Here is a 14995-nt window from a genome sequence, read left to right on the forward strand (position 1 = left end):
ATAAATGAATCAAACACAGTTTTTGTTTTTGACAAAGTTGTTTTTTTACTTTGCAGTACAGAAATCATTTGAGCCCAAGATGTTTTTTAACAGTTGTTGAAAACAGAAGATATCACAGGGCTCTCATCAATTCAATACTGCTGCAGTACACATTTGGTCCTTCTTAAGCAATTACAGTCAACCACACGTCCCATCAATCTGATGTCAATGCTCGAGTTTTCCATCATTTTTGCATAATACAAGAACTAATACATCTCCACTTATGTGTTATATTAACTGACTGTTGAAAACAGGTTCAGGTAGTTTATGCTGGTCTACAGTCACCCTGTGGCTTAGTTTACAGTTTGCTGTCTAGCTGTGCTGGAGATTATACAACATAGGGGGTAAAGACACAATAATATCAAGCCAACACGCCCATAAACCACTTAAATTCAAAAAAATCTGACAGGTTAAGCTGGCAGCTGAGGCGCCACCTCACATGGCTGGCTGACTGCTGTTGATGGGCCTGACCCTGCGAGGAACACTCAGCTGCTCATGATTTTATTCAGACGCACAAAACCAAGCCACTTCTCTTGCACCCTGACATGGAAAAATACCTTATGTGCAGATATCATATTTCTTCTGAACACCTTTCATACAATGACAGAAAAATTGGATTCCCCTCCACACACACACTCTGTCAGATACTACTGATTATGAATTGTGATTTTATTTGGCATCTTTGGACTATGCATCATCTTGACGTGATGAAGCAGCAGAATGTAGGGTAATTACTGTGTATTAGGCATAACCATCCATCTTAATGTGGTTTGAAAAAGCATAGCTCGCTCCCTGAACCCTATCCAACAATACTATATCATATCTCTCTATATATCATGAATTTCCTCAATGGGCAGACCATATACTGGGATAAACAGCCGGCCCATTGGTGTGTACATTTTTGTGTAGGTTTTCTATTTTTTGTAAGATTTCAGTTGTCGGCAGCGTCGTCTTTGATAATCAGGAGTGATGCAGACTCTTCGCCTCTACTCTGCGGCGTCACCGAAGATGTCCTGCTTCCTGCGCTCCATCTCAGCAAAGTCAAAGTCTGAGCCCGTCATCCTCCGGTAGATGTCCTTGATGTCATCACAGGTGGTCTCAAAGTGAGTTGTGGCATCATATGTGCGGGAGATAAAAATCTGGATAAAAACACAAAATGTTTACAGTAATTATTCAAGTTGATTCGTTTCAAATCTTCTGTTGAGTAGCAGCTTGTTTTTTGTTTGTTTTTGAAAGGAAACAGGACACAAGTGTTTCCTGTGCCGGCCATATTGCTGACAACTTCCCCAGCACACACACAATGGCAGCAAAACAACACAAGGGTGCAAAGATGGCATATTTTAACGTACCAGCAAATTCATCAACGTTACATTAAATGCTAAAATAATTTATCAATTTGTGGAGGGCTGTAAAAAAAAATGTCTACTAAACTAAAAAAATATATCTATGTAATGCAGAATGTGAATTATTTGCCTTTAGTTTCTTATTTATTTTTACTTATTTAGGTTATCAGGTTGCGCTAGTATACTTACCACACACACACACACACAAAATCTGATATATGTTACAGTGCAGTATAAGGAATTTTTGGGCATATTTAGTGAATGTGATTTTAAATACCCAACACTGCATAGTTACTTCATGTACAACAAATCTCATATAGTTGACATTATATCCTGTCTTTAAGAAAGAATCCCACAAGTTTATAGATTGAATTCCTTGGTTGTCTATATGGATAGAAACACTCCCCATGCTTTTGTTATTAGAGCTGTGACAGTAGTGAGCAGTAAGGAAAGAAGGGAGGAGACATGGAGAATGACATGAAACTAGTCTCTGGCCCAACATGCATCTAAAAAACAGGATCACTTTATTGTAGTTCACATTTAGTGATAAAAGCTGCTTTATTGGAATAACTGCAATTACTTTTTTATTGTTCTACATTCAATTGGGACACTGTACTTAGTGTGTTCCTTTTAGTAGTGTTAGTAATAATAATATGTGATGATTAAAGCTGAAGGTATCAGATATGATCCAAATGGATCCTGCTGACAGCTCATGGGATAAAACATGCAACAGCTGTTTTATATTTATGTTTGATATTTTCTCTGTGGCCGTACCTGGCTGTCAGTGCCCATGTCAGTGGGTGCATACTGGTCACTAATGCTGACAAACTTCTGCTCGATGGGCTCCAGTAGGTCCAAGGCTGGCTTGATCTCTTTCTCAGGGTTGTTCGTCTCCACTGTAGTGCTGACGATGGCGATGTATTTACCCTGTGCTGCCACGTTGTGAGCGAAGGAGATCATACAAACGTAGATGTCTGGAAAGAGGAGAAAACTACAGTAAATTATGTCTATGTTATGTCTACGCTACCACTTTGACTCAGCATACTGTCTATGTACTGTCTATTCTAAATCTGTTCAAACGAAAAGATGCCACATTAACCACCACTTCTGTTGTTTTAGACATTTAAAGCAAAGAATAATGCTAAAAGTGGTTAATACATTTTAGCAGCTGCCACATTTATATGCATCTTTGTGGCTACTTCAAATAAGTGATAGGAATGGACATAATATTGTGCACTAGAAGTAAAAAGATGCAACTCTCCGAGGCAGTCAATACCTTGAATATTCGTGATGTGTGTATTTTTCTCAAGAATTGTTGTCATTTGCATACACAACTCTTAAAATAATCCTAAACTATCCTTTTCCTCTGCTTACCTGCAGTACAACTTTTCTGTTTTCATCTGACTGAGGAATCAGCCATGTTCAGGCCAATCTCTATCTAAGATCATAAAGAAACGAAACACTGCAGTGTGTTTGTGTCCCCTGTGTGCTCACCGTGCTTCCTGTTGACCTGATTCTGGGGGATAATGATCTGGCAGGAGTTGATGTCGCCGGTGTTGGCGATGGGGTGACTCAGGATACAGATGACTCTTATCACCTGACCCACTTTGTTGGTGCGGTCCATGACATAACTGGGGTCGCAGATCAGCTGCTTGCACCTGGCGATCTGTGGTGGGCAAACACAGACAAAGGTCAGAGAAGAAGAAGGAGGAGGTGGTTTAATTCCTGGAGAAGTGGAGTGGATGATGTGTGATTGTGCAGATATTTTTTTCCTCTAATAACTTGCCCAACATCAGTATACACTCACTGAGCACTTTATTAGGAACACCTGCACACCTCCTTATTCATGCAATTATCCATCAGCCAATCATGTGGCAGTAATGCAGTGCATAAAACGATGCAGAGCTTCAGTTCATGTTCACATCAAATACCAGAGCGAGGAAAACTTGTGATCTCATGATTGTTGGTGTCAGATGCTGCTTTGAATGAGTCTCTGGAGTTTTCACTCAGAATGAAGCCAAAAAGAAAAACCATCCAGTGAGCAGCAGCTCTGTGGAGCAAACACCTTGTTGATGAGACTGGTCAGAGCAGAATGGACAGACTGGTTGGAGGTGACAGAAAAGCCACGGTCACTCAGATAACCACTCTGTACAACTGTGGTGAGCTGAAACAAACCTCAGAAGCACAACACATCCAACCTTGAGGTGGATGGACTACAATAGCAGAAGACCATGTCAGGTTCCACTCCTTTCAGCCAATAACTTGAATCACAAAAACTGGACAGTTGAAGACTGGAAAATTGTAGCGTTATAAACCATCCTGCCTTGTGTCAACAGTCAGATGGTATAATGGTGCGAAGAATGTTTTCTTGGCTCACTTTAGGCCCTTAATACCAATCAATCATGGTATGAACACCACAGTCTGAGTATTGTTGCTGACCATGTTCATCCTTTCAGTTCACCATCTTCTCATGGCTACTTCCTGCAGGATAATGCTCCATGTCACAAAGCTAAAGTCGTCTCAAACTGGTCTCATCAACATTACAGTGAGTTCAGGTCTGAATCCAGTAGAAAACCTTTGGGATGTGGTAGAACAGGTGATTGGCAGCATGAACGTGCAGCTCATAAATCTGCAGAAATGATGTGATGTAATCAAGTCAACATGGAGCAGAGTCTCAGAGGAAAGTTTCCAACATCTGGTGGAATCAATGACATCAAGAGCTGAGGCTGTCTGAGAGCAAAGGGAGGAACTACCCAGTGTTAGTGTGGTGTTACTAAAAAAGTGTTCAGTGAGTCTCCATGGGATTTATTTTGATGTGTTCTTATTTGGTCAAAACTGTAAGAAGCAAAGAAGAAATTTGTGGTTCCCTTTCACACTGTCAACAATGGTAATTTGATTGGTGCAGTATCTGTGTGGGTGGGCAGTAAAAATATTTAATAATTTATTACTAAATTCCAATGGACACACAGATAGTTAACAAACATTGCTAAAGCTGTTAGCAGAGGCTAAATCCAAAGTGTGATTTAATTCCATCTCTGCGCTGAGATTCAAATCACGAGGTAACGCACCAATTAATGAGGTCATAGGACCACCAGCTGCTGTCTGGTCACTTATCACCACAAGTGGACACATGACAGAGACAACTAATGGTGGCAAGAACCCCTCCTTCCCAGTGTGTCCCAGGGTCTACTAGGGCAGCCTGTCCAGGCAGATTAAGACCCGTCCAGGAAGATAAAACCACAAGGGTTCAAATGAAGTAAATCTTATATTAGAACACCTTATTTTACTGTTTTCAAACTCTCTCACTTTTGGCCACAGACCTGTCTGAATAGCAGGCCACACAAACACACACAACATGTCTCCAGTGCCACCAATCCAATATCTCAAGACCAAAACGCTCACCTCTCCTTCAGACTTGACCCCCACCACCTTCCCATTCTCCACCACGATCTCTTCAATGGGCTTGTTCAACATATATGTCCCACCGTAGATCGCACTCAGCCTAGAACGCAAACACAATTTGGCAAATGTTACTTCCTATTATCAAAAGATGAGAGCTGAATGAATGTTAGTGTGCTATATGAACTCATCCAATATCAATACCATCACACTAGACTGTGTTTAATACTGAATCAATATTTAGGCTACAATATTTTTCTGTACAGGGGAACAAAAGCAGAGTTTGTGTGTATTTTGTGTGAAACCTTGTGTGGTATCATAAAATACACAATGATTGAATGACAACAATTAAAAAGCACAAAGTTTATTTTTCTTTGTCCTTTCAGCATCTCTGCTGACAATACTTAACTTCCAGGTACAGACCCGTCTCACAGTGAACATTAATACAGTCCAGCAGTAGTTGCTGTTCTAACAGTTTTTAAGCCCCACGTCCACTAAAGGGCAGCAAGGTCAGAGGAAGCGTTGTAACCTTGCTTCAGAAAGGTCAGCCATTTTTATTTTGCTTAAGTTCTTCGTTTATGTCTCTTTTGAACTAGCAGCTACACTTGCCCATGATTTCCTGTGGTACTGCTCCGCTTTGTCTGTATCCCTAAGCTTTCAGAAAACGTGCATAAGCACAGATGAAGTGAATGCGGTGAGGAGACTGTAACTGTGACATCTGTATCTACTGCTGAGCATAAATGAGAGTTGAGCTGTACTGTGTCAGTAGTATCAATATCACCAACGTTACTGTTAATTAACATGAAATAAATGAAACTGCAGAGGAACTGCAAACAGGAGTCTGCATCAGACTTTTACTTCCTTGTTCTGCTCCTTTGCAGTGACTGGAACTTTGAGCTTTGTGTGATGTGAGCAGTTAAAAGTCCTTGTGCGAACAGTGCACTGACACAACATATAAACATTTCACATAGTCATACAGTCATACAGGTCACCCCCTACCTGGCAAAGCCTTGTGGCAGTTCTCCCAGACCGTACAGGGGGTAGAGGTATGGGCTCTTGCCGTATCTGGCCAGAGACTCACTGTAAAGCTTTATCCTGTTTATCGTCTCGATGCAAGGTTGATCCAGGTAACTGAGTGAAAAGAGATGGAGACCATTTAAAACTCTCAATTCATTGAGGCTGGGGAGCACAGCATCACAGTCACATGCACTTAAGATATAAAAATAACTGATCAAACAAAAACCACTGACTCATCTGTGCGGTACAGGGCGAGGGAGTGGCCAGTGAAGTCTATGACTTCCTGTCCGAGGCTGAACTTTTGGAAAATGGCCCTCATCGTCGTCTTGTTGGGGTCGACGCCTTCCATGGTTTTGGGGTCATTCTCGTCAAAGTTGGCGATGAAGAGCAGAAACTTTCTGAAGCGCCGTTTCTCAAACAAGCCCATCAGACCTTTAGAAGAGCAAGAGTTTAGACTTTGAGCAGACCCGAGAGCAACAGAGTGAGAGGAAAGCAAGCTTTACAACATCAGTGCTACATACAGCCAGCAGGTGAGAGTGTTGAGCAAAAAACAATTGTGTTGAGCTGTCCACAGATTCTTTATATTCCATGTTCAGTCACTTTTCACCACATTCTCCAATAACTTACTGGATGCCAGAGCCTCAGTCTCAGTGGAGGGGACTTTATAGATTTTTCCACCCTTGTACACGTAACTGCCTTCAATCACTTTGAAGTCCAGGTAGCGAGTCACCTGTGTAATCAGCAGCATGCGGACCAGCTGACCTGAGAGAGGGAGACGCAGACATCACCGTTACCTCCACAAAAACACCAAATGTTACTTCATTCATGGAAACATTCATCAAACATCAACATCCTTATTATTTTTGCCCCTTTCTTGATCGTTTCTAGATATCAAGTGTTAACTCTGATACTTAAATGTATTTTAAATATTAAACCTTGTTTTAACTATGACAGTTCTTTTCCAGAAAGCAAAATAAAGTACTAACTAAGCTTAAAGTCACAGCCCTGCTATGAAACAAAGATCAAATTGCAGATAAGATCAGAGGTCTAGATCTCAAGCTAAAGCTGCATATGATATATATATGGGTGATGTCAGTGTACCATTGGCCATAAGGAATTTAGGGATGAGGTCCACATTCCAATCCCGGCCTTTTCCCATTGACTCAGGAGGGCTGCCAGGAAGGTTGAAGCGCTTGTAGAGCTGTGTGGAGTCATGAAGCAAGGTAACCATTAGAGCTGGGTTTACTTCAGTAAGTCAGGAAATACTACTTCACAAAAATGTTTGACTAAGCTGGAGGTTAGGATGGACGTATGTTTGGCTCAAGTATAATCCACCATGTTATAAACACACAAAGTAAAGTGTAAAGATGTTTATTTATCACCGTGCCACAGTCTCTTCTTAAAGTCTTTATTCCAAACCAAACAGGACCCCCCCCCCCCGTGTCACAAAGCCAACTCACATCTTCAAGCGGTGTGATGGATGCACTCTCTGCTCCATAGTAGGAGTTGCGGTCCATGTGCAGAACCTTCTTCCCCTTCACTGACATAATGCCTGATAGAATGCATTCCTGTTGGGAGAAAAAAAAAAGGGGGAATAAGACCAACATGAACAGGTTACCAGGCCACTCCCATTAAATTCTACCCAACCTGCACCCCACCTGTACCAACATACATGCCAGCCATCTTTGATCTTATTAAACATGAGGCAGATTCTCTCTGTCTGTTTTGTCACTGTGATTAAATGCATTAAACTCGTTCCAGTCGTCACACCATCCACCACTTTCAAATAAATGGACAAATGTGAACCCTGTCTGGCACGACTGTGGCTTTTAATCCTCTGATCTGTATGGATGAAAGGTTTTGGCTTCAGTGGGCTGGTCCAGTTGGAACAGATCACTGGAACACCCACTGTTGTGCAAAGTCCTCTGCAGACAGTCACAGCACCACATAATACTTGTTTTGGTCAGCAACTCATCTCTGCCATGATAGAGAAACGACACCACTATTCAGTGACACTGAAAATAATCTCAGTTAGGTGTTATTACATATACAGTGAAAAATTATAGATTTGTCTATACTACTGTGCCATTAAAGCTATCCCTGTTGCATCTGAGCTTCCTATTTAAACCGTTGAGAATGAGCGTGTAGTATCGGGATAGAAAACATTAACAGTGTCAAATTATCTTAATATAAAGAGATTTTCAGTTTTACATTTACATGCAACACCACCCTTGCATTGTATAGCGTTTTTTCTAAACCACCTCCACTGTATTTTGTGCATTTTGTGTATAAGTTTTTGTGTTTCTAGTGTTGCCAGACAAATTTCCATTTTATATAAATCTAATGTTTTATCTTATCTCTTTGATAGACAACTCTGATAGCTAATATGAAACATGTCAAACACAGAGCCTTTGCAATATTAATTTATCAGCTTTTTCCACACATCCTTTTGCAATTCGTGCAATTTTAGGCACAAAAGCAACTTTTCATGTTGCTCTGTCATTTTTGGTTGTTTTCTGCTCCCTGCCTGCACATGCACCTCACCACTGACCTCAGAAACCCGTCTGTAAGGCCACTGCAGATAAAGTTGAATATCAATGAACTGAGGTAAACTGACAGACGAGATGTCAAGACACATACCACATAACCTCAACATCCTCTGTTCTGTTCCAGTGAAGAACCTCTGTTGCAAGCGATGCACTTACTCTCTCCCCTAGTGTCCCATCTTTTTCTACATTATGGACTGTCCAATAAAGACAAAAAAAGTATCTATGTGCCATCATAATGTCTGCCATGTTTCTGAGGAGCTGTGAGGATTGTCACAGCTTCCACAGTTAACTTGAACTTTTTGGGGATTGGTAATGATGAGGGAAAATGTGCATGTTTGCCAGAGTCTGGAATTCCCAACGGCCAAAGGCTTTAATCCGATTACAGCAGCGGGCTTGTAGATGCAAGAAAACACAGTGTGTATCATGTGACTGTGTGGACTTTTACTACTGAATGACAGGCAATACTCTCACAGTATGTGGTATAACTTGTTTAGCACGATTTAAAAAAAAAAAGGCATCCTTACTTTCACAGGGTGCTGTCAACTACACTACCTCTGTGCACAGTCTGTTCTAACAGGAAGTGACATGGTTCCTCCAATTTGTTTGTCTCCACTCCACACCTATTTCATTATGGTGAGTGAAAGCTCAGTGTCGACCCTGAAAGCGCACTGCTGACTGTTCTCTCTCATTACAGACAATACAGTCCTGAAAGGGACAATTTTTTTTCATTTTCACCAAACCTTCATTAATCATTTCCACAAACTGATAAACACCAACAGTAGAAAATGGGAAATTGGACACAGAGAAAAGAGCAGACCACAGAGTAACAGTAAAGTAAGCTCAAGCTTGAATGTTAAAAAGCTGTGACAACTAACTTTTTGTTTGTTTACCATTTTGTTTACCACAAAAACCTGTTACTCAATTTGTTACATTTCTAGACAAAGTACAACCCTCTCTTTAACTTAAACCACATGTCATGAGTCTTTACAGAATGTGTAGTCTTCATCCATACAGAAGAGAAAAGGGAGGTCACATCCATTAAAGGACAGTTTGGACCTCAGTGCTCTAACCTAACAGCCTTTAACGCTGCGATTTCTTTGGGCTGGTGTGAAATCTTTGGTCTTCAATCAAATCACATGCTGGTCTTAGACTGTACTATGAGTTAGAAGTCCAGCTATGCAAAAACTATGAAAATGTCAGAAATTTAGCACAAATTTTTCACAATGGTACCGTTGGGCAATGCCCTGCACTTACGAACCAAAAGAATCCAGAATACACTGACAAGCTGAAAACATAGTTACCTATAATTCACTTTGCAAAAAGACCTCTTGTATTAAGTTTTTTTTTTTTTTAAGCATTGGAGCACTAGTGCTAAGGCCAAGGCTTCATTATGGTTTTGCTACATTTTCTTTTTTTTTTATTTGCATTTTAGTGCCACAATTCGAGATTCATTGCACAGTCTGACATACCTTGAAACTGATATTTATTTACCTGATATAAACTGCGACAAAGACTTTATCACACCTATCTTGCACAGTGTAACATGCATTTTGAACTTGCACTTGTTGTTATGGTATAGGTGCCTCAGTCCATAACTTTTTCAATAAATCTTCGTCCACACTTAACACCGCCTTCAGTCGACGGTCTTCAACACTCTCTTTTAGCTGTTTTTCCTGTGTGAACATCAGTCATATTGTCTGTTCACAGGACGTGGCCCAGGAAACCTCAGCGCTAGCTTCAACATAGGTACTCTCCCAAAATAACGCACTGCAGTGAAATCGGATCATGTCTATCCGTAAATGTTTCATCTACTGTATGACGCTGCAATACCATTGACGTGAAGGACACACAGTATGGCTACAGATAAATCCCTGTGGAAGACAGAGCTGTTCTGGTGTGTCACTGTCACTCCTTGCAGTTGACATGTGACTGAAACTGACCTGCTGCTGCTTATATAAATACAGGCTTTGACACAGAGCCGGAGGCAGCCTAGTCATCACTACCTCAGCCAGATGGTAGTAGCCATGCTGACAGAGGAAAACAAACTGATCCACTATACAGTCAGGCAGAAAATTAAGCCAAATTAGGAGCAGAGGCAAAGTCCCAGTTCAATTTTTAACACATAAAACCCATAAAAATCTGAGAGCGGGTGAGAGGCAGCAAAGTCCAACACAGACAGCAAAAGCTGGATGAGTCTCTGCAGTTCAGAAAGATCACAATCACATGACAGGACATCACAATCACAGCATGAACGTACAAGCTCTGATTTACTGCACTGAAAACCCTTAACACACTTTAAACAGTTTTAGGTCACACAAATCTGTTGGTCTTCAATCCGCTGGGCTCAGTGAAGCAAGAAATTATATGAAATCAACACAAGTACAGAGCAAAAAAATCAATCTGCGGCCATTTATCAGGAAAAATTCTCACATTCCCTCTTTCCAGTTTCTCCAATGCGAGGATCTGCTGCTTTACTATGTTTGAATATCTCTGAACTGTTGGCTGGGCAAAAAAAGACACCTGCAAATGTTTCAGCTACATTTTCTACATGTTTCCATCTTGCACATCTGGAAAACTGTCTCCACTTTAACACTTTAAAACAACAATTAGTTTATAGATCACAAATTTTGAAAATCAATGATGAAAATAATTTTTAGTTGCCACCCTAAGTACATTCACTCAATCACTATGCCTTAAAACAGTTTTGAATTTGCAATGCTTTGATCAAATATTTCTATTTTGTCTTTTTTATTATGCATTGTACTGTACAGTATAAAATGAACTGTAAACTGTACTTTAATGCCCTTTTTACATCACTGCATTCATCTGTTCCACAGCTGATTAAAGATTTACATGCAAACCATGTGATAAGCTTATAAAATATGATGACAGGGATACGCTGGCTTCAGAGGAGTGGATTTTTATGAATGTACAGTGGGTTATGGCAGTATAAGGTTGACATTAAGTTAGTAATACAAATCTTTATAATTTGTACATTTTTAGTGATTGAAACTTCTATACACGCTGCACTTTCCTACTCGTTATATTGTAAGTGACAGCACGCATTGGACCTATTTCCTTTAACACCATTTTGATGGACACAAAGCCAGCAGCAGCTGTACTTTAGTACTGCGAAAAGAATTAGCAATACTACTTTATACACTTCAGTATAACTGTAAGACTGTAAGTACTCCAAAAGCCCAAAATGAAATTCAATTATCTTGTTTTTTCTATAGACCAAAGATAATCAATTTAATATCACATAATATAAAGATGAGCAACAAATCCTCATGTTTAAGGAGCTGGAACTAGAGAACGTCTGGCATTTTTGCTTGAAAAGTTATTTCAGGATTAATCAATTATGAAAATGGTTGTCAAATAATTTTCTGGAGATCAGCTAATCAATTAACAGACTAACTGTTTCGGCCCATACATGAGTGTTGAAATATTTTCAGAATAGTTACGTTCTGAATGTAGAAATTCAAATTTTGGTAGAATATTATTCCACCGCATTGTAGTTAGTTTTTTCCTCGTGGAAGTAAAATATTTTTAATTCACTAATTTTTCCCACAACACCATTACATTTTGCATCAGGTGCTGCTGTTGCAGTGACTGATGCTAAACTATCAAGCTGGACTAATAATCTCTATTCTGTACACAGTAGCAAGATGAATGAATTAGACAATTCTAAAAAGACATAAGTTGTCATTAGTGGCAGATCATGTTCCATTAAAGAACATAAAACTAGTTCCCCTGAAATGCAGCATTGCGTAAATAAGGGTTTCTTTCATATTAAGGCCTTGCAAAATGTAACGAGAATAAACAAAATGAGTGGATACTGCCTTGTGGTATGATCTGATGTGGGTAAAATCACTTACAGATACTAAGCTGGAGCAACTCTGTTTAGAGTTTTAATTGTAGGCATATCTGATTTCTGTTTTACCTTTTAAATTAGTAGACATAGCAGTGCTAGTGTTGTTATGAAGCATGAAAGGGGAAGCTGTCAGACTTACAGAAGTGAAGTCACTGCTTTGCATAAGGGAACTAAAACCATGTGAAACTACACTGTAACGCCTCAGCCTCCATCTGCAGGGCTTTTCAGACTGGCTGCCAGTCAGTCTAGCCCTTGCTTGCTTGCAGAGTATGTCCGGAGTACTTTCGGTTCCTCAGTCTTGGTGGAACCACACCCAAATGTGAGCTAAATCAACACCCTGCCCACCAAATTTTAACCAACCCCCTTTCTACTTAGCTGCTTTTGCCCTGCTGCCTCTGCCTGTTCTGAGACTAGCACGGAATTATTTTGTTGTCATAAAGATATACTAAAAAAATATAACAAGGCTGAGTTGAGTTGCAGACATTATTTGCATTAAAGGGGTGTACTAAGTTTTTCAAGATTAAGAACAGTACAGGAAGTGCTATGAATTTAGTCCTTTGGAGTTGACAGGAAACTGGCCTATGGCCTGCAATAAAGTCATCACGAGATTTGCAGGACATGCTTATGCCATGTAAAGTTGACAGTCAGGAGGCCTGTCAGAGAGTATCATTTTGTGTGTGAGGCTTTGGCATGGCTCCTGCTGACACAGTTAATTTCCGGGTAAACAAACCTTACATTCACGCAAACAGCTCAAACACTGCCACCTCACATTATACTGCATCAGCTATGTTCGACTCTTCAGGGTGCAAGTGCAAACGACCCGATGAAGTTCAACCTCAAGTTGCTGGTTAATAATCTGTTGCTCAAGTTTCCAACTACGAGTCGCATGGTCCACAGTAATTCAGCTATTTAGGATAAGCAGCCAGCCCGTCCTTTCCCCCAAATACTTTGTCATGTAGGTTATTAAAGTGCCGATGGTTTGTAAACGGTTCGCTTGATTAAACTTGTGGGTAACTTTATTCAACTCGTCAGCCTGTTGAGCGCCTGAACGTAAATTTACAACAGCTTGAAAAGTGGTTACCTTTGCTAAAATACACATGGACTAAAATTCAGTCAACAACCAGGCACCGTGTACAAAACATAAATTGATGAAGCTGTGACACGTCGTTATGCCTTCGTTTACAGGCTCTTTAGTTAGCTTAATTTAGGTCGGCTAACGTTAGCGGACTAATCATCCGGGTTATAATCTTATCTTGACGGAGAAAAGCTGCTCGAATTGGCGCTCAACTTCCAAGTAACCGGTTGACCAACTGGGTTTACTACATCCAGAGTAGACAGAATATCCACTAGCCACAGCAACAGATAGAGAGCTTGAACTTTTTTGTGAAGGTAACAGCTGGTATCGCGAATCTTTTCAGGCACTTGATAGCGGTTGCAGATAGCACAGTGCTAACAGTTAGCGTTCGCTACTTAGCTCACAGTTTCCATTAACTGACGCTCACAGTGAGTTAGCGGCTAAGCTAGCTACTTAGCGCTAGCCCTGCTGATTAGGCCCAGTTAGCTCAGAGCCAAACTGTCAAGTGCTAACTGCGATGGTAACAGGTTGCAAATCACTTCAACGCTGCGGACTACGTCGCTGGATTCTTTCTCACCGTGAGTCCGGTGCCCAGAACGATAACGTCGTATTCTTCATTCATTTTTCCAAATCTTTTCTCCTCTGCTTCTGAATATCGGGAAAGAAAATGGAGACCTGCGGGAGTGGAAATGAGAAGGGGCTGCGGTTCAGCGTCAGGCGCCTCAGGGGCGGGGCTTCTCAGCTGTCAATCACCTACGGGGGCGGCGCAAAGTGTCCGATTGGCAACTTGGTACAATTCAGTACATGAATTAAAACAATCTGTCTTGTGTCCTTACTATTGCTCCCCTTTCGCATAGGTGCAAGGGGCACAAAATACCAAGAGAGACCATGTATGGCGAATTGACATGTTAGAAATGGAAACCTTTAATTCTCACTCTAATACACAACACTTCTAAAATAAATCTTAAAAGTTTTATTGGTTTATCTGACCTATAATGAAAAATAGCATAATAGGTTATTTATTATCATTATATTTTTTGTTGAATATTCTGAGTTTAACTCCCACTCTGCACCCGTCACCATCATTCACTGATGTTTTATTTATTTTAAAATATCTGTTTTAGCAGGGAGGCTTTATCATCTAACATCAAGATTTCCATCATAAGGGGAAGAGTAATCGTGTATAATGCAACGTCTCACTTCACCGTTTGCACAGCAAGCACTGACACACCTGTTTAGTAAATCTAATGACAGTCATGAAGTTAGCCTCTGTATTATTTACTCAGGTTCCGAGTCAGTCTGTACAGGATTGTTTAAGGGCCATTCAGTCAGCCAACAAAGTAAAGACAATGGTGGCACAGGCATTCTAAAGAGTGAACACCTTCTATTCAGGACCCAAAACTTATCAAGATATTCAAGGCAAAGATAAAACCTAAAATTAAGAAAATCTCTCTATAAAGTTTCACAGTAATATTATTTTTTATGTACATGAAATACATTAAATTCATACACATTTGCATGCATACACAATATTATCATACATAGTAGTACACACCAGCCAGCCAAGAAGACTGGAATTATCAGATGTGGTTACTGATGTTTAAAGCTTAGGTTTTGCTCTGTGTCAGACATCTCAGCAACTGCTCTGGCAAACCAGAGGGTTTATGATGATGTCAAAATACAGTCAGACAAAATCCCA

At 40.4% G+C, this 14995-nt stretch overlaps 1 protein-coding gene across 1 annotated transcript; it reads right to left on the reverse strand.

The window, feature by feature from the left end:
• Nucleotides 1-19: 19 nt before the first annotated feature.
• On the reverse strand, nucleotides 20-14031 carry gdi2 (GDP dissociation inhibitor 2). Its single transcript, XM_071501630.1, has 10 exons — nucleotides 13874-14031; nucleotides 7259-7366; nucleotides 6900-6999; nucleotides 6426-6560; nucleotides 6032-6230; nucleotides 5781-5912; nucleotides 4785-4884; nucleotides 2877-3048; nucleotides 2157-2356; nucleotides 20-1178 (listed from the first exon to the last, which is right to left on the reverse strand). Exons 1-10 carry the CDS (start codon nucleotides 13916-13918, stop codon nucleotides 1026-1028), a joined length of 1344 nt encoding a protein of 447 aa, XP_071357731.1. The 5' UTR covers nucleotides 13919-14031; the 3' UTR covers nucleotides 20-1025.
• Between the last annotated feature and the right edge of the window lie 964 nt (nucleotides 14032-14995).

Source organism: Trachinotus anak, unplaced genomic scaffold (genome assembly GCF_046630095.1).
Source record: "Trachinotus anak isolate AG129_WGS33_773 ecotype Australia unplaced genomic scaffold, CSIRO_AGI_Tana_v1 ptg000018l, whole genome shotgun sequence".
Classification (NCBI taxonomy): Eukaryota; Metazoa; Chordata; class Actinopteri; order Carangiformes; family Carangidae; genus Trachinotus; species Trachinotus anak.